This window comes from Nannobrachium achirus (assembly GCF_963921795.1).
Source record: "Nannobrachium achirus genome assembly, chromosome: 5".
Taxonomy (NCBI): domain Eukaryota; kingdom Metazoa; phylum Chordata; class Actinopteri; order Myctophiformes; family Myctophidae; genus Nannobrachium; species Nannobrachium achirus.
The window spans coordinates 29,349,154-29,368,072 of NC_137814.1; the positions used below are offsets into that span (position 1 = coordinate 29,349,154).

At 41.7% G+C, this 18,919-nt stretch overlaps 2 protein-coding genes across 7 annotated transcripts in view; one reads left to right on the forward strand and one right to left on the reverse strand.

The window, feature by feature from the left end:
- The window catches only part of LOC308284979 (ADAMTS-like protein 2), a gene marked incomplete at both ends in the record, with an annotated part of 23,057 nt that extends 20,572 nt beyond the window's left edge, over positions 1-2,485 (reverse strand). Inside the window, one exon of the mRNA XM_080725700.1 lies at positions 2,393-2,485. Coding sequence (XP_080581826.1) covers positions 2,393-2,485 — 93 coding nt within the window. The remainder of the gene's footprint in view (positions 1-2,392) is intronic.
- Positions 2,486-8,010: 5,525 nt separating this feature from the next.
- On the forward strand, positions 8,011-18,422 carry rnf2 (ring finger protein 2). 6 transcript variants are annotated; one of them, XM_080726705.1, is made up of 11 exons: positions 8,011-8,066; positions 11,465-11,559; positions 12,170-12,330; positions 12,833-12,915; positions 13,785-13,959; positions 14,457-14,559; positions 14,908-14,976; positions 15,096-15,236; positions 15,502-15,674; positions 17,370-17,559; positions 17,923-18,422. In XM_080726705.1, exons 2-11 carry the CDS (start codon positions 11,470-11,472, stop codon positions 18,022-18,024), a joined length of 1,287 nt encoding a protein of 428 aa, XP_080582831.1. In that variant the 5' UTR covers positions 8,011-8,066; positions 11,465-11,469; the 3' UTR covers positions 18,025-18,422. The 6 variants fall into 6 exon arrangements, with proteins under 6 accessions (XP_080582831.1, XP_080582832.1, XP_080582833.1 ...); XM_080726706.1 differs by having other exon boundaries at positions 13,785-13,917; XM_080726707.1 differs by lacking the exon at positions 14,908-14,976.
- The last annotated feature ends 497 nt before the right edge of the window (positions 18,423-18,919 follow it).

The window sequence follows — 18,919 nt, forward strand, 5'->3', positions numbered from 1 at the left end:
CAGACACTCTTAATCCAGAGTGACTACAGTACAAGATATATTGAAGAGGTGAGTCTTCAGACTCCAGGTGTCTTCAGACCATGGCAGAAGCTAGGGAGTGAGTCTGCTGTTCTAAGTGCAACAGGGAGTTTATTCCACAGTTTGGGCGCCAGGAGGCCGAATATCATCTGTGATGTTGTAATGTGGTTCAAATGTTTGTTACTGATTTCATTAATGTTGTGTTTTATATGCTGTGATCAGGGCGTCCTTGAAAAAGAGAGCTTGCTCTAAATTGGCTTCCCTGAATAAATAAAGGAAAAAGAAAGAAGATAGATATTCAAATGGTGGCCATTTTACTCTTACATCATAAGATGGGGGGGGGGCATCCCTGATGAATGACATGACGTAAGAGCAAAATGGCTACCATGTGCATATGGTCAATGCTGCAATAACACGATTCAAGCCCCTTTGTGGCACGATCGAAATCACTGTAATTATAGAAGGTTACAGTGCATTATGGGTAACGACTGGTTTGGAAGACAATACAGCCTTTGGAGGAAGAAAATCAAGGTGATGTTGTGCATACTAGTTTTATTCTTTTAATGTATTTGATTCTGGAATGAATCAACTTATTCCACAATGATCATCTTTGCAGCTGGTGAAGCTGGAATTGTTTAAGATTATTGCTATGGGCCTTTTCTATTTCCTTGGCAACTAGATGAGTCAAAAGGGGGCATTCCTTCCAATAACAATTTATGTCTAATTGTGGGAGCTGACAGAATGTGGATATTGAGCAGACTTTAAGTGCAATAAATCCTCCTACTTTTGTTTATAACAAGAATCTGGCACATTGGTGGTGTACTTAGTGTGTTATAAATCTGAGAGTAAATGTGCATATGCATGCATGGTTTCATCTTTTTTCCGTACACAACTCTCTTTTTAGTGGTGAAGCTATGCCAAGTTTTACCGCCTTAAATGGGGCCTGCTGTCCTACACATATTGTGCCTTTAACCCTCCATGCATGAAGGTCTCAGTGGTCTGCTTGGAGTGGTGGGTGAGACAGTAGCCTGACAGTCACTTGTAGTTGTTTTACCAGTGTGTCTGTCAACTAGAAAGATGCAATTGGAAATTGCAAGTGTGGTTGCTTGTCTATAGTATTATTGTGTCTGGATAGCCAAGTTGTCATGTGAAGCTTGACCAATCCTCAAGCTTGCACCACTCCCCCATTTAACTCAATGGACTTACTCTATAAGGTAAAAACCCATTCACAAAACAAGTTTATCTAGAAAAATAAAGTTTCCCAAGGACTACAGTGTGTTGCCATGTTGGGCAACCACACTAACTATCAGTCAGATAGCCTGCTATACAGTCAGCCATATAGCTGTATCACAGCTTCTCCAGTTGTTGATTTCCATTTGGACATTGTGCATGACTCAGGCACTTTAACAGCCAAAACGACGACAGCCAGTTGAATTATTTTTCATTACAGCAACGTTTTGAGGTAATAGAGTTGGGTAATAATGCCTCCAGCCATGCAGGCTTGATAATAGTGATGAAGTCAGTACACAATGGGAAAACAAACGGATCCAGGAAAAATTGGTCACTGCTGTTAGTAAATTACCCATCTACTACTACCTTCTCAAAATGTTGTGTATCATGGGACTATCACCATTGCTTACGCACGCAAAGCACGCGCACACACGCACAGGAAGGGAGGGAGGGCAGAGAGAGAGAGAAGAGGGGGCAGACAGACGGAGAGACCCCCACTGTGCTTTGATCTTGCGGCAGAGAGAAAAGGAGAACGACAGACAAGAGTGGAGGAGGTGAAGAGAGGAGAGACTTCTAAGAAAGTCAAAGTGTGCAAACTTTGTCTTAGGGTAGGGTTGTGGTTGTGGTGCTGGAAACACTACAGTCATAACACTAACACCAATAACAAGGCTCATTGCATCATCATAACACACTATGCATTCAAAAACGATAAAACATGAATGATGACCGCATGACTTTGTAGTCCAAATGCAGCCATATGGGTCGAATTGCTCAAGTTCAACAAGGTTGTCGGAGATGGAAAATCATTATCTTCCATTACTTTTCTCCTTTATAAGCAGTTAATGACGAGGAAGATGGAATTGATGGAATTTGTTCAAAAGACCCCGTCAGATCGCTCACTGAGCTGCGACCCTCAAACTCGAACAGAAAGGGGGAAAAACTGCAAACTGCAACAGATTGGGTTGAGTTGGCAAACGTCATTCCCAATATGCAATATTGAAGTAAAGATTGGAGCGAACTGAGACCCGTGTCGCGTTGAAAACGACAGTTTTTTTACCCATTCGACAGACATCACGTCCAACTTGTCAACTTTGAACAACTGAATGCAGATCAGTTCACATTCCGTTACTGAGTTCATATTTACCTTGGTGGCCCGGTTGGCGGTTACTGGAAGAATCAGAACCTGCAGAAGGAGAACGGAGCAGGACGGGAGAACCGACCGTCTGTGGCCGAACATGGTTCATTCAGGAGCCGACAACACCTCCCCTCCACTCCCTCCCAACCAAACCAAACCCCACTCCTCTGCTCAACTTCTCCCTCCTCCCCAATCCCCCTCCTCCTCCTCCTCCTCCTCCTCCTCTCAACTCCCCTCCTCTCACCTCCTTGCTTTCGGCAGAGTTTACATCCCATGGCCTGGAGGGACAGGTTGACTAGTTATTTTTCTGGACATCGTTTAAATAAGTAAATAGGTGATATATGTGTTGTTGCCTCCGACAGAGGATGTGACTCATTAACAATATGCCTCTGCTCTGACAACCAATTAAGCCAATGACAGCGCCACTGTCCGACCAGGTCATGGGATCTAAACACTACCTTGTCTCGACTCGATCCCTTTGTGGTGGGACCACGCCCCTGGTCTCTCTCTCTCTCTCTCTCTCTCTCTCTCTCTCTCTCTCTCTCTCTCTCTGTCTCTCTCTCTCTCTCTCTCTCTCTCTCTCTCTCTCTCTCTCTCGCGCGCTCTCTCTCTCTCTCTCTTTATTGAGAACCAGTTGAAAAAGCTTTACCTGATGTATAATAGCTGTGTAATTGTTTAAACTTCATGGATTAATTGATTGAATATTTTATTAGTCGGAAATGTAAAAAGCATGTGTCAGGAGGATTACACAGAAAAGTCCTGGGGACTTGTTTCCATTGTGGTCCTCCTATGTATTCAATTCATCAGAATTGCATATATCTTTTTTAAAACACTATTCTGAACAACAGCAATCTAGAAAATGGACTGGTCCAATGTTCAGCCAAGGAGGCCCGGTCTTGTTAAATCTGCATTTTTGTCTGTGATTGATAGCATAGCGCCCACAATAGTGGTAAGGGTCAAAGCCCGTACTGAACCTTGGATGAATGAGCAATTTTAAAAGTAAAAAAATATAATAAAAAGAACCTAATGTAGTAAACCAACATTGTCAAAAATGCCAAAAGGAATTTCTTATGAGAAAATTGAGGAAAACAAAAACCACCCAGAAAGACTCCAGAAGGCTGTAAAACAATTAGGCTTCAACAAAAACTTCAAACAAAAATTACAAACCTCAGCATTATTTCAAGTGGCTCGCTCATTACTGACAACTGGATTGTGGTGAACTTTTTTAACAGTTTTTTTTCACTACCATTGCCACCCTGTTGGTTAAATTAAAAAAATCACACAGTGTGAAGTGAGCGGTGCTATTTATTTATGAGTTCATCTATCATCCCGCTGGCCAATCACAGCACATCCTGCGAAGCTTGACCAATGGGACCCTGGGTGTACAACAAACAAGACGATGTTTGCCATATCTAGGCCATGCACGCTTCAGGCCACGCTGAAGAGCCAGGACATTTTTTGGGGACCTGAGATTTTTGGGGTAGGGGTACCGGACAAAGCCAGGTTTTGGAGCTTAGCTCCTTCCAGCAGCACCGCTCAACAAACTTACCTCGTATTCAGGTCTCTAGTCTATAGATCATAACCAAGCTCACTATAAAATATAGGGGTTCTAAAAGGCGATTCTCATTTAAATCTTAGTGTCCAGGTAGCTCAGTCAGTATAGCTCTCGCCTTTGGACCACACGGTCATGATCCCAGGCACTGCCAACTCAGCGTATGAGTTGCACGGCTTGGGTGCGGCAAGTATGGTACGGTAGGTGTGGCGCTCCATCTCGGCAATACATCTCCCACGGGTCTAGCCATTGTAACGAGGACAGACTCCTGTGTGTTACCACCAGTGCCAACAATAAGCCACTCCCGACCTGCTTATCCCACATTACAAATGTATCCATCAGTCAGTGTCACGTCCCACAAAAATTCAAGCTGGCGAGAGTTATCCCTCTGTATAAAAAATTGCACCCGTGTGAAGTAAGCAGTGCAAACTAATTCCTGCAATTAGTTTTGGTAGGCACGCAAATCAGTGTTGGTAGACACGCATGGCAATATTCTGTTTGTTGTATATGATATGATGTCAGACTAGAGGCCTGGTCGGACTATATCGTGTGCTTTTACATTTTAATTATCGACCAAAGATGAGATAAGAATCTTCTACTTTTTTTTGCTAACATTAAGTGTCCAGGATATGGGGTTGGTCAGACTTGGCCCTCAGACTTTGCCTGGGATTTGGGTCAGGGTCGGCTGGGTGCCGTCTGGGACATGAGACAGTGACCACAGTCTGTGCAAGTGTGGAGGCTGTCTCAGGTCCTTGGTGGTGTTCGGCCGGCGCCGGTTTGAAGTTCAGGCAAGTCCAACTTGTGGTGTTTGACAGACTTTTCCCACAGTCTTGTCCTTGTCCTTGTCAACGGACAAGACTGTCCTCCATTTGGCTATATATCCAGTACATCCCACTCCACTGACATGCCATCAGTATTTGACCAACTACACAAACCGAGGTAAACTCAGGGAATAACTGTGGCATGGTCATGCTGGACCTCCAAAAGGCTGACACTGTCAATCATTCAATTCTACTGAATAATCTGAAGGCGATTGGTTTTGATAACACATCAAACTGGATGAAATCTTACCTTGAGGGAAGAGAAGTGGTTGATGTCAATGGAACCATGTCCTCGTCCCTCCCAGTGAACTGTGGCACAAAGTTAGCCAAGTTATTAGCCAAACGAATCTGTGCCAACATGGTGATGATCCCTGCCCTTGAGGGCTGAGGACTCAAAATGACCCACTAACAATCATCAGGGAAGCAGTGGTACCGCAATGCTCTGGGGAAAAGCAGAACTGTGATCTGGAACTGGCAACGTCTCCGCTTGGAGCAGGCACCTCTCAGAGCAGGTACCGGTACTCTGTTCGGAAAAGCAAGAACGATATCCAGAGTGTCTAGAACGATGAGAATGACCGGGGCGTTATGTAATTCTCACAAAGGGTCTCTGTGCCACAGGCACAGCAGGTGTCAGCAGGGCACCACCTGAGACCTGTGACAGTGACCACAATTCGTGCAAGTGTGGTTACTGTCTCGGGTCTTGGGTGGTGTTCAGCCGGCATCGGTTTGAGGTTCAATGATGTATAATGGACAGAACGGCTTTCCGTGCTAATTCGGTGATGGACCAATCGAAAGCCGCTGTGTCCATGCCGTTATGGACAAAACGACATTCTATTGATCTGATCTTTTTGGCTTAACACGTGACGTCATGGACTGAACAGCTTCTATTGGTCCGTGCTAATGTTTGTGCTAACACAAAGTGAAACATAGGAGCAGTTTGCAATGGAACCATGTCCTTGTCCCTCCCAGTGAACTGTGGCGGTCCCCAAGGAGGCATGCTAGGGACATTACTGTCCCTGCTATACATTAACGACATGAAAGCAGCCTGTACTGCAATTTGTTCTTGTTCCCTGGCAACTCAGGACTCGTGGTCTCAGGCGAGGACAAAATGCAAGTTGAGGAAACCCTCAGTTCTGAACCCAACAAAATACATACGTGGCTTTCCGATAACAAACTGTCATTACACCTTGGTAAAACAGAATACATTCTTTTTGGGTCCATACATGCAAATGATTTTAAGGTCAGAGTTGACGATAGGCCTATAGTAATCTCAAGCAAAGAAGAGGTTACCTACTTGGACTGTAGGCCTAGTCTTGACAACAAACTGACAGGTGAAAAAATTGCACCAAAAGTGATCAAAAAAGTCAATCAAAGAACAAGATGTTTTGGGAAAATGTCCTCTTTTGTCAACAAAAGTGCTCTCAAGACTTGTGCTGGAGCTTCCCAAAGCAAACTGATTCGACTACTTCTCTGCTATAAGGTCCATGACCCACTTAATTCCAACACACTTTGCTATAGTCTGGGATGGCTCAGGGTAGAAGACAGAGTTACGCAATTAAAAATGGGATTGGTTTATAAGATAGTCAAAGGGCCTTAATACTCTCATACATGACTAACTACTTCTCCAAAGTGAATGACACCCACAGCCACAAAACTAGAGGGAGTGACAATGATCTGGTACTAGGCTACTACCCAAATTTAGAACAGAACACACATAGGAAAATTCTCATTCTGCTATTCTGCCACCAAAATGTGGAATGTCCTGACACCATCCATCAAAAGATGTAAACCACATATAGTCCAGTCATTATATGAAAAAACCTAAAACAAATTGCAATAGTAGCAAACTCAACTGATTCTGTATCCTCATTATGTCCTTAGTGAGGGAAAAAAACGTCCCAAGGAATCCCATCGGGGCAAAGTTTTGAAAACGACCTACCTACCTTCACTTACTATACACTACACTATAAAGGAAAAATGACTCCCAAAAAATCTGCTTTAAGTGGGACGTGAGGGGTCAAACTAGGGGTTTTTAATTATTCTGAATCCATTGCAAGCATTTGTTTTGCATGAAAAACATTCCTTGGGCTAAAAACGGACCCCAAAAGACTGTGAAAATTGATGACTCATCACTAAACCATCATTTTGAGGGGCCATTTCTTGCCCAATGAATGTTTTTCATGCAAAACAAATGCTTGCAATGGATTCAGAATAATTAAAAACCCCTAGTTTGACCCCTCACATCCCACTTAAAGCAGATTTTTTTGGGAGTCATTTTTCCTTTATAGTGTAGTGTATAGTAAGTGAAGGTAGGTAGGTCGTTTTCAAAACTTTGCCCCGATGGGATTCCTTGGAACTTTTTTGCCCTCACTAAGGACATAATGAGGATACAGAATCAGTTGAGTTTGCTACTATTGCAATTTGTTTTAGGTTTAGCCTAATTTTGGCCTAAAATTACTGGACTAATACTGGATTCTTTCCAAACTAAAAATCTATCTGGAGACCACAATGGGGGGTAAATGCAATTTCCCATAGAAAGGAGGTGTCATTCACGGCCAACAATTTTGCTTTTTCTCCTTTGTATACATAGTGTTTTGTATTTGTTGATGACATGTATTATTGTGTTATTTTTGTGCAATATTGATGAATTGAATGGACCACAATGGATTCCCCAGTCCTCAGGACCTTTTTGTGTTATCCTTTTAGCCTTATCATGTGACTTTACCTCGTGCTGTTTGCATTTTTGACTATAAAGTATTCAATCAATCATTGATTGAACAACTGTTATTGTTCTCTTTTGTGAAAAGTAAAATAAAACTTTAGAGAACAGAAGTATAATAATGTTGTGTCATTTAGCACCTTTCATCCGTCCATTGTGTCACTCACTGATGCTCTGACTACTGATAAGCCTTCCAAATACAAACAACAAAGATTAAATTAAAACTTTGATGCCATCTAGTGGCAACATTAGTAAAGGATTTCGCTTTACTTTTAATGATCCCAAGGGGTAATATCCGAGAAAGCCTGGTAGGCGAGGTTAATATCCAAGTATCCCTCCAGAGTGTGTGTGTGTGTGTGTGTGTGCGTGTGTGTGTGTGTGTGTGTGTGTGTGTGTGTGTGTGTGTGTGTGTGTGTGTGTGTGTGTGTGTGTGTGTGTGTGTGTGTGTGTGTGTGTGCGCGCGCGCGCGCGCAGTGTGTGTGTTGATTCACTGCCTACAGTTCCCATAGTGCATCGCGACAAGTAAATCCGCCATATTGCCATAACGCGCACAGTGGCTAGTTGGATCTACTCGTATCCACAACAGAAAATGTAAGTGTATAAACAAATTATTCTTTAACCCACAATTAGACAACGTAACCTATATTGATTGACTGGATCGCGGGACAATAATTGTTTATAAATATTGATATATTAGTGTCAAAAAGGAGGAAGCGTCATTTCGTAAAGCACAAAAGCGATTCGTGCGTCGCCTCTTTCTGTTGTTGTTTTTTCTTCCTCTGTCACAGCGCCAATTACACTCACGATTCCCATGCAGTTTCTTATTTACTGTTAGTATTTTATCATTCAAACTGATATAAACCCAATTATTTTAGTCCCATAGTCGACACGTTGTCTTTTTCTCTTGTATTTTAACTTGAATGTGGCTTCTGTCGATTGCTACACGAAGAGCAGCTAGCTAGCTAGCCTCTTTAAAGGCTAATTTAGACTTCGTCCGACGACGGTGTCGCTCAACAAAAACGTCTTTTCAACATGACTACGGTATATATTTCTATTGTCAACTGATTAAGTGCTGCATTTTTGCCAATCGATACGCTTGGCTAAGTATAGAAACTGAGCTTCACTAGCCGACCTTCCTACACATGCTCAGTGTGTAGGCTATGTATGGGGGTTGGGATATGTCTATTTACTGAAATGTGCCCCCCAGCTGCCGAGGGAAATAGGTAATGGTTTAACCTCGCCTACCAGGCTTTCTCCCGGGAGAGAGCCTGGTGTTCGTTCACAACAGACCGTTTGGTTTCCGCCTAAAGCGCGGAAACCACTAGAAGAAGCGGCGTCGCTTTGATTTGGTTCCCCCCGTTTGTTTCCCCAATCCCTTTTAAAATGCTGGAGTAGCCTACGTAGTCTTGCCAGTCGCTACGAGTTGGATTAAAAGATGCACATACCAAACGAATTTTTCGAAAGCAAAACTACGCCTCATCAAGGTGTTTATTAGGTCGGCCCTAAAAGTATGTCCTTGGGTGCAGGGGAATATTTTGGGTTAAAACTGAATCCGGTTGATAGTTCCGGCTAAAGTGTAGTCCGTCTAGGACTACAACATGACGTAAAGTGGTTTCCGCTCCCAACCGGATCAAACCCCGTAAAGTGAAGTGATCCCAGACTAGTAATGGTTACAACTAAAGCATGTTTGCCTCCTCAACTTATGTACTGCAGTGCCAGTTCCTTCCCATGTTTAATCAAACTACTCGGTCGCGTGTATTATAGAGTAAATAGTCTACTCTAGAACTAGAATGTATGTTGTTGATACGAAAGGGGGATGGTTGCAGTGCTGATATTCCAGTTTTGATTAAGTGTTGTTGGGGAGGTGTGGCGTCATGGGAGAGGTGACAGCTATCACTCGTTTATTTGAATAAACTAATGTAAAAGGTAAGGGTCCACCAGCCTTATAATGCTTTGTGAATGATGTGTCAGACGTCCAAACACTCAGACGTCCAAACACAATGAGAGGCAATGAGACTGTTGACTAAGGCCATTCACATTGAGCACTATAACTATAAAAGCATAGTTTAAAAAAAATGTAAATGTTCTAAATCAAGTGGATGACAGTGGACTAAAACAAATGACTATAGTTATATTTATCTTTATAGTTACCATGCCTGGTGGGAATGGCGCTTGTGTTGGTGGATTCACATTCAGTGCAATTCATATTACATCATTTTCAACTTTTGATAACATAGGATTTAAGCCCACCTGGCAGTCAAATTAGCAGAGGTAGACTGCCTGGGCTCTGTACTCCTCTTGCAGAAATTCTGAAACATTAACAGACCCCCCAAAAAATTACAATGGGAATGTAGAATTGGGAGATTTTTTTTATTTTTATTTTTGTATGCATGTCAAAATGAATGGATGCATAAGTCGTATTCACTGTTAATGAAAAATGTGCTGAGCAGACTAGCAGAGGAGGAAAAACAGGTTTCACTTTTAATACAATCAGAGCTGTAAAATAATCTGAGACACTTTAATATTTAGTCCCCAATATGTTATATCCCCATTCCAACAAGATACTTACAACATTATCTTTTCCATATTATATAGATATACCTTTTTTTAATCATGAAAAACATTGAGACGTAAGGTGTCTTACAAGAATGAACTGGCCAAGAAGCGGATATAGTGACACAAATCACAAAAAGATGCCATTGAAGACGCATAAGAAGACTTTAAAATAAGGGGCACAGCCAATATGACCAACAGACTGCTGATATTGTGCAGCCCTATAACAAGTAAAACTCAAGTGCCAAAACAGGCTCTGAGGAAAAAACGGGTCCGGACCCCCAATTTTGGCTGTGATGACGACTGGTTGCGGTTGAAACATGTTGGCTTAGCCATGTTTTTATTTATTATGGTCTACCTTTTCCATCTTGTTGTTCTTTCCTCTCTTAATTAGATCCAGATCTTATTTGGACCTTTTAAGATGTTATTTAGTCCTGATATTAAAATCTAAATCCAGGGATTAATGTGCCTTGTAGAACTGTGGCACTGGCCGTTTACATATTATATAGATGCCAGCTTTGATGTATACTTGTTATCCTATCCTATTAGTATTACTTAATAGTAAATATCTATTTTCTTAGCACTCTAATTCCTTGACGACTTACAATGCGGATAGTTGACTAAAGGTCAAAGGTCACCGCCACGGTCAAGATGAATCCTTACACTGGTGGTGGTGACTGAGGCAAATTAATAACAACGAAAACGATGCTCCCCGGTGCATAAGGGCCTTTAAGTTGTGACGACAATGCACGGCTGAAGAAAACACAGCATTGTTTATTGACACCCCCGCCCCCCTATTCTTCTGATCATATACTTACCTATCTAAGTGAAAATAGATAACTATTTGATTATATTGAGACTTGAACAGAATTCAGATGTGCATCATTCTCTGTTTATGACTCAGTGAATATCTTTCTTTCTTTCACATCCCACTGAGCATAGATTAATGTAAACAGTAAGACGTTAGAATGCAATTTGCCTACTGTTTCCCATATTTATTCCAAGTAGTTACTTGAAATCCTATTACGGTAATCACATACCTCCACACTTGTGAAAGGCATAGAGATCACACAACCATGTTTCCATCACTATGAGAGTATGCGACTTCCATAACGGATGAAATATGGTTGATTTGTCTTTCATCGTCAGCCCACTACTGTAGAATGTAGTGTTCACAAGCTTTAATTAAAGTTAGCACAGGCAAAATGTATTCCACATTTGTGACCTCAATTGGTGTACTGCACTCAAGCCCTGCCAGAGGTCAGATCTCAAAGGAAGACAAGATGTAACCATGTCACAGACTGCTCCAATTAGATTTCAATTTAAACAAATTGCTCATTTACAAGATTGTTTTCTTTCGTTTTTGTCAGTCCTTCTTTTTCACACGTCTTTTGAGGATTTATAAGTTGATGTTATCGTGTGTTTGTGTGTTTCAGTATCCATGATGACCCAGACTGTTCAAACCAATGGGGTCCAACCCCTGAGTAAGACCTGGGAACTGAGTCTCTACGAACTACAGAGAACTCCTCAGGTAACATTGTATCCCTATACTGCCCTTTTCAGATGCTGCCATCCACAGTATCCATGAACCTAAAAGGCTCTAAATAACATCACACACTAATAGACTCTGTGATGTACATGACTATGAGCACCTTTTTGAAGTAAGTTACAGAACTAGAAAAGTTTGCTACTGGAGTACAGGTCTCCACCAGGCCGGTTTACCTGCCCAGGGCCTGCTAAGTTTGGAAGACAGTCAAAGTCAGTCGGAATGGAGTATAACAAATCTGAGTGATACGTCTTGATCACATGATTTGTGTGTTTTGGACAAAAATTTGTAGTGGCAAAAGGTGTGTTTCTCACTGATCAGTCGAATGGTCCCACAGATCAGTTGCTCACAGACACACATGGATGGCTGTCTGGCCTGGTGGAGACAATAATTATTTTGGCCTGGTGGAGACAATAATTATTTAAGATCTGCTTTGCTTGCATCTAGAATTGTATATAAACATCAACATTTTCATTTAAATAAAAACGAATTGGTGCGGATGTGCAGACATTTTTCAGCACTTTCTGTAGATTAATGAACAATGGAGGAGCTTTGTGTATTTGTGTTAATATTCTTGTTTCCTCTGTGATTCCAGGAGGCCATAACAGATGGACTGGAGATAGCGGTATCACCCAGGTCTCTCCACAGTGAACTGATGTGTCCGATCTGCCTGGACATGCTGAAGAACACCATGACAACCAAAGAATGTCTACACCGCTTCTGTGCCGACTGCATCATCACTGCACTGAGATCTGGGTGAGTTTGGTCCTATTATGCAATCCAGAGTTCCAGACTAGCTATAAAGATGTTTTTATTTAACAGGTCCTAATGCCTTTATTGACCGCGAAGAGATGGGAATGTTACCTCAGAGAAAGAAGCATGTTATGTGACACCGGTATTTTGTACACTGACTATGTGGTCAGTGTGATCTGTTTGAGCCACCAGGGCACCTTGTCTAGCCCTGTTTAGCTCTGTTGTGCAAAGAATTTTAACCCCTTTGGCTGTGAAGTGTAAATCTGGGTAGCTCTCTTTGTCTTGGCCACTGAATTAGGACAGGACCTGTTTAGCACTGGATTTGAAAGCATGCTAGCTCTGTTTTACATTTAATGTTGGCCAGACTAGCCAGTTGTTCCGAGTGTATATTAGTATGTAATTAATCTACTTAATTTTAAAGGACAAAAGACCGTTATCCATAGAAGTTTCTGTTCATTCCCGCTATCAGTCTATATCCTCAACTAATCTGTCTCTCTCCCTCCAGTAATAAGGAGTGTCCTACCTGTCGTAAGAAGCTGGTGTCCAAGAGGTCACTGCGTCCAGACCCAAACTTTGACGCTCTGATCAGTAAGTATGTCTTAATGCTTCAACGTGTAGTTTGATCTCAGTTATCACAGAACATATCCTGATGTGGCTGCGAAATGTAACTCTGCCGTGTCAAAATCAGCTGGATGTTGTGGAAAACGCTTGCCCTGTCAGAAAAGTGACATTTAGATTTCTAACCATGTCAAACTTAATTTAGGATCTAGGATCGAAATGTTTTAACAGTATAGTTGCAGATAATATAGTATTTCCTGATGCACATCAAAGCAGATCACAACGTCTTCTGTAATATAGTTATTTCATATATTCTAGCTGCATTGTGCATGCAGTGAAATATTCTAAACCTTTTTGGTTTTATTTTAAAAACATTTATGACATACAGATCATCAAAAATCCATATTTCAGAATATTACAGGAGACCACTCAAAACCAGGATTCAGTCAGTGATGATTTGGGGTGCTATAATGGTATCTTTTTTACACTATATATATATATATATATATATATATATATATATATATATATATATATATATATATATATATATTATTTTTTTCCCCACACTTTTTCTTTTTCTTTTTTCAGATAGATCTGTATATATAAAGTTGTATTTTTTTATTTTATGGAAATGATTTTAATGGCTCAGGTCACTAATGTTTCTAATCTGGTATACATTAGTTTTCAGTGGAAAACATGTTGACACAAAAGTCCTCAGTGGCTGTGGTTAAATAACTTAAGATCCTATGTCAACTGGTCTTTTTGAATATGACCCTTTTATCGTACCACCACAGGACAGTGAATGATATTGGGAGGGGAGGGGTGTATGGGGCAGGGCAGCATGGCACAGTGCAACAATGCCAAACATTCATTGAGATTTTCTTATGGTGTCTCAGGTAAGATCTACCCCAGTCGTGATGAGTATGAGGCTCACCAGGAGAGGGTGTTGGCTCGCATCAGCAAACACAACAACCAGCAAGCTCTGTCTCACAGCATAGAAGAGGGGCTGAAAATACAGGCTATGACCAGGTACATACCCACACGAAAGCAGCAGGATTCAGGACTTGTGAGGTGATTATGGAGTGACTGAAAACATAGGCTATCGTGAGATTTATTTAGTCATGCACACAAAGCCTGTTTCAAATGGTACAGAACCAGAGCAAAGTCGCTAAATATGTTTATAAAATAATGTTTGTTATGTCCTATTTCTTAGCAGTTTTGGAGTTTGCTCCAAAGGCACAATGGATGTGCTTATAATACAAGCACACAGCACAAGTGTTGCCCCATTATGCAAACTGCCAAACTTCAGACATTAAGACATTCAGTCTTTACAAACAAGCTTTATAGTTATTATTTTCGCTATTTATGGATACAATACAAACAGTTGGAGCACTTGTGAAATCTATTCAGATTCCTATGAACAAACTAATACGAAAACACTGATGAATCCCACATTGTGTAAATGCTTGTACAAGCGATATAGGATGAAATTTGTTCAGCTCACATTTGATAAATGAGGTCCTGTTGGGGTCTGTGTAATCATTATTACATGACTGTATTTGTTACAGACTGCAACGTGGCAAGAAGCACACAGTGGAGAACGGTGGCAGTGGCGCGGAGGACAACGGAGACTCCTCCCACTGTAGCAACGCGTCTGTTCACAGTAACCAGGTGGGTTGATGCCGCTGCTGATTGTTAAAACGTTTTTCAATTAACTCTTTAAAACTGGGATAATGATGTTCAAAACATTTTAGAGAAATATTGAAAGTGTAAGAACTAAACTGATTTAGAAGGCCTTTTGTAGAATTGGCCTCTGGTCTCAGTGGGTTAAATACAGTGCTGCATACATACGCTTCAAATCCAGGTGAATTCACACAGTTGTCAGAAAAGAAGATGGACAGAGAGGCGAGGGCGCTGTCTAGTTAGCTGCTAGCTAAGTGGATAGTGGATATAAACGAACAGCCAGTGGGTGATTCACACATGTACTAATAGCATGTTACATCACATTTGAATTTTCAGATGAAAAGGTTAAAAGACTGGCTGAGCAAAAACATAAAGAGAAGTGATGACCGTGGTGGTGAGGAGGAGGTTAGTTGGGGGGTCTGAAAGGGGAGCAAACGGACACACATTTGTTTGGAAATGCCAAGCTTTTTTAAATGCTTTGCCATGTTTCCAAATACAACTGTACTGACTGTATATCCAACTAGACAGGACACGCGGTGAGGCAGGGCAGCTCAGATATGAGTGGAGGCCAGAGCAGAGGAAACAAAGGAGAAGCAGGACAGGAGCATAGAGGAGAGGAACAAAATGCAGCTGCAGCTGCTATTGTTGTGCCAGGAAGAGCAGAGGTAGGAGAACCAATAACGGCAAGACTGCTGCTGCTACATCACGCCCGAGTGTGTTGTGAGGCATCGGTTGTAAAGATGTAGACAATGCAAACCATGTCGATTAAAAGGCGTATCCACATTAACCTGAGTATTTATCAATCACCGTTAGGACGATCTCACCCCCAAAGCCAGCGTATAGCACCAATGACGGCAGATAAAATAATTTGGCTACTATGTTGTTCATATGTCCATATGTCTAACTCTGGGTTCCATCTAAATCCTCCAGGAGGCAGGCCCGAGCATCAAGCGCACCAAGACCAGTGATGACAGCGGTTTGGATATGGACAACGCAGCTGAGAACGGGGGCGGGGATTCTGTAATTGAAGGGGGCGCCAGCGAAATAGAACTGGTCTTTAGGCCGCATCCTACTTTGATGGAGAAGGACGACGCTCAAAACAGGTACAGATGCACTGCCAGCTCTTTCTTGCGGCAAACATGGATTAAAGTTCTTAGTTGTGGCGACGTATTTCCGCCATGTGGATTCCATAGGGACCAATTATGAGATCAGTGCAGACCCGGAAAGGGGGGGGGGGACGATGGCCACCGAAGTCATCAAAATGCAGCATAGTCGAGTGAACTCCAAACTACAAGGCATCCATCCCCAGCCAAATCATTTCCATCGATCTTTCATAAAGGATTGATGGTTACAGTTTTATAACCAGTTTTTTTGGAGTAATCTTTTTTTTTTCCCATGGGGTTGTCCCTGGTCTGTGTGTTACAAAGTATCACAGTGCTTCATCTTTAGGTTAATCTGAAGAACTGAGATTTAGGAGGGCAAACTATTTTTAATTACAAGATGTTAACTTAATATCATCATTATAAAGGAATGTTTAGTAGACATCTCTTGCATTGCAGGAAAGATAATAAATAATTTTATTACAGATAACAATACTGAGCATATATTCGCTATTTAAATGGCATTCTTCTGGTTGTGCTTCTGTAAAATCAGCCTCCATAATAGTTCCAGAGCTCTGACTCGAGTGAGTTCTGGTTATGATGATGAGGCTATCTTATGCCATATATGAGGCTTGAAATCCTGTCTATGCTCGTAGTTGGCTAGACTAATCTGTGTCAGCGTTGTTACTGCTCGACACGTGCCGTGTCTGGTTACTATAGTAACGGAATGGGGCGTCAAGGTATGGCAGTGAGTGCCTGTGAGTGAGGATGATGTGACTCATGAATTCATAGTGTGCACAATTGATATCGCACCTGGGATTGTTCCACAGCAATATGTGAACACATGAACAATGCTGTATGTGTCTTCCATCTGTAGGACAGAATGTCTATTTAGACAGATGATAAATCTCTGCGTGTAAATGAATGAATGCAGTCAGTCAAATCAGTGGAATAGCAGTGTGTGTGTGTGTGTGTGTGTGTGTGACTCCCTTTTACTTTGTGGCGTCTTGTGCGTTTGTTTGATGTTCCAGTGTTAATGAGCAGGTGAGAAGTCTCGACTGAAGCTTCACTGTGTGGACTTATTTTATACATGGGCAATGGGCATGCATGTGTATTAGGGATGCATCAGTATTACTGATGGAAAAATATAACATAAATATATTGTGATTGTAATGATATCAATCACAATATTTTTTGGAGTGGAGTCAGGAAAAGACTGATCAAAGTGAAATTGTGTGAGTGTTGGTACTGAATCACATTTTCCTATACCAAGGTTGTAACTTGGTTAGATAAATGTCTTTAAAAGAACATACATGGTTTAATGCCTGTCCATATGAAGTATCATGTGCCTCCACTCGTATTGTTCACAAAAGATCTGTCATCAAGACGACAACGTGTCGAAACGGATGTTCATTCTCTAGAATATACAGAAGCAATCAATTGGTCATTTTAAGTTGAAACTGTTGAGTGGTTTGCCCCCAAGTAAATTGAATATTCTAAATGAGCTTGAACGGTAGACTTTTCAAATGTAATGTATACCCCTAATATATACAGCCACCTCATATCTGCTCTCTGTCTAAAGAAGATGTAACCTGTTTTCTGACAGCTGTCCATATCTGCTCTGTGTCTAAAGAAGATGTAACCTGTTTTCTGACAGCTGTCCTTTGTCAATCCATTTCTCCCTCAAAATCTGTCTAGTGTGGAGTTTGTCCCTCGTTACATAAAGACATCAGGAAATGCTACAGTGGACCACCTGTCCAAGTATCTGGCTGTCCGGCTGGCGTTGGAAGAACTGAGAAGAAACGCAGAAGCCAGTCCTGTTAACGTAGAAGCTGCCTCAGAGAAACAGTACACCATCTACATACCTACCGCTGCAAACCAGTTTACTGTAAGTATAGAACAAACACACACACGTGCATACAATAAAACACCAGGGCCTGGTTCCTGATCTGCCAGCCAATACTGTATCAACATGATTATTATTAATAATTGAATAATAAAAATTGTATTAACTAGCATAACTAATCCCACAACAGCGCCTCCCCTTTTTTATGGGATAGTCTCTTTTAGGCTCACTGACTAGAAGTCAGTTAATTTATCCAAGCTAAACTTTCACTCTTTATCCACGTGAAAGTTGAAAAAGAGGGCAGGGCACCAAGAAACCCGCATATTTTGATGTGATGCTGATGACTGATATAACAATTCTGTGGCTTTTAACACATTCCTTCTCTTAACTGTGTTCCATTATTAGGTCCTCAATGGCTCATTTTCTCTGGAGCTGGTCAGTGAGAAGTACTGGAAAGTTAACAAACCCATGGAGCTGTACTTTGCCCCCACTAAAGAACACAAGTAGACGAACTCACACACACACACACACACACACACACATACACACACACACACACACACACACACACACACACACACACACACACAGAAGTGAAAGTGGGACTGCTAAAACGTGTGGGAAGGAGGAGAGGAGAGAGGGGCTTGCATGCTCCTGAAATGGACTTATGTAAAAAGACGAACTCTCTTTTTTTGTTTTGTTTTTTATTCTCTGTATCATTTTCTCTGTCTCTGTAGTTGAAGGTAGCAGGTCAGTGAAGCAGCCGAGAGGTCAGAATTCGACATAATCTCTCCAACCTTTGAGAAGCAGGCTCAATTCACTCATTACTCAAGCGTTATTCAGGTTATGACCGTAGTTCAACATCAATAACAGTGTTAAGTTGTTGTGTACAGTGTTGTCCACAGGGCCCGTGAGGGAGGGAGGGAGGGAGGGAGGGGGGGGGATGAAGGGGTGAGAATTCTACCTGCGTTTAGTGAATGTAGCACCTGCATACAGCTCTACATACCTACACATGTACTAGGTCCTGTCAAAGTTTATCTGGTCATAGAGGACAACCTCCGAATGCAGAACTTCCCCCACTGCACTCGGGGGTTCATTTCACTTAACGGTACATGCCAGCATCTGTTGTCTCAAGAAAACCCATGATTGTAGGCAAGCACATAAGTTAAAAACTGCCTCTCTGCCAGCAGAGTCCACTGGAGAAATCCATGTAATGTAAATGCGATTTGCTGAGAATATACTGTAATATGAAGAGATTTGTAGCGTACAAGCTGCTTTTCTGACCGGTTACCTGGTAGGAACAGACAAACTGTTTGTCTTCTAATATCTGTGCACAATAAAATCTGTTGTGTTCATTTAACTCTGAGTGTAAACATAGACAATTTGTACACGCAAAGTTAAA

Coding starts and splice junctions, on each gene's coding strand:
- rnf2 (XM_080726705.1), top strand. CDS start 11,470: ATGATGACCCAGACTGTTCAAACCAATGGGGTCCAACCCCTGAGTAAG. Junction 11,560..12,169: donor AACTACAGAGAACTCCTCAG/GTAACATTGTAT, acceptor CTGTGATTCCAG/GAGGCCATAACAGATGGACT. Junction 17,560..17,922: donor CCGCTGCAAACCAGTTTACT/GTAAGTATAGAA, acceptor TTCCATTATTAG/GTCCTCAATGGCTCATTTTC.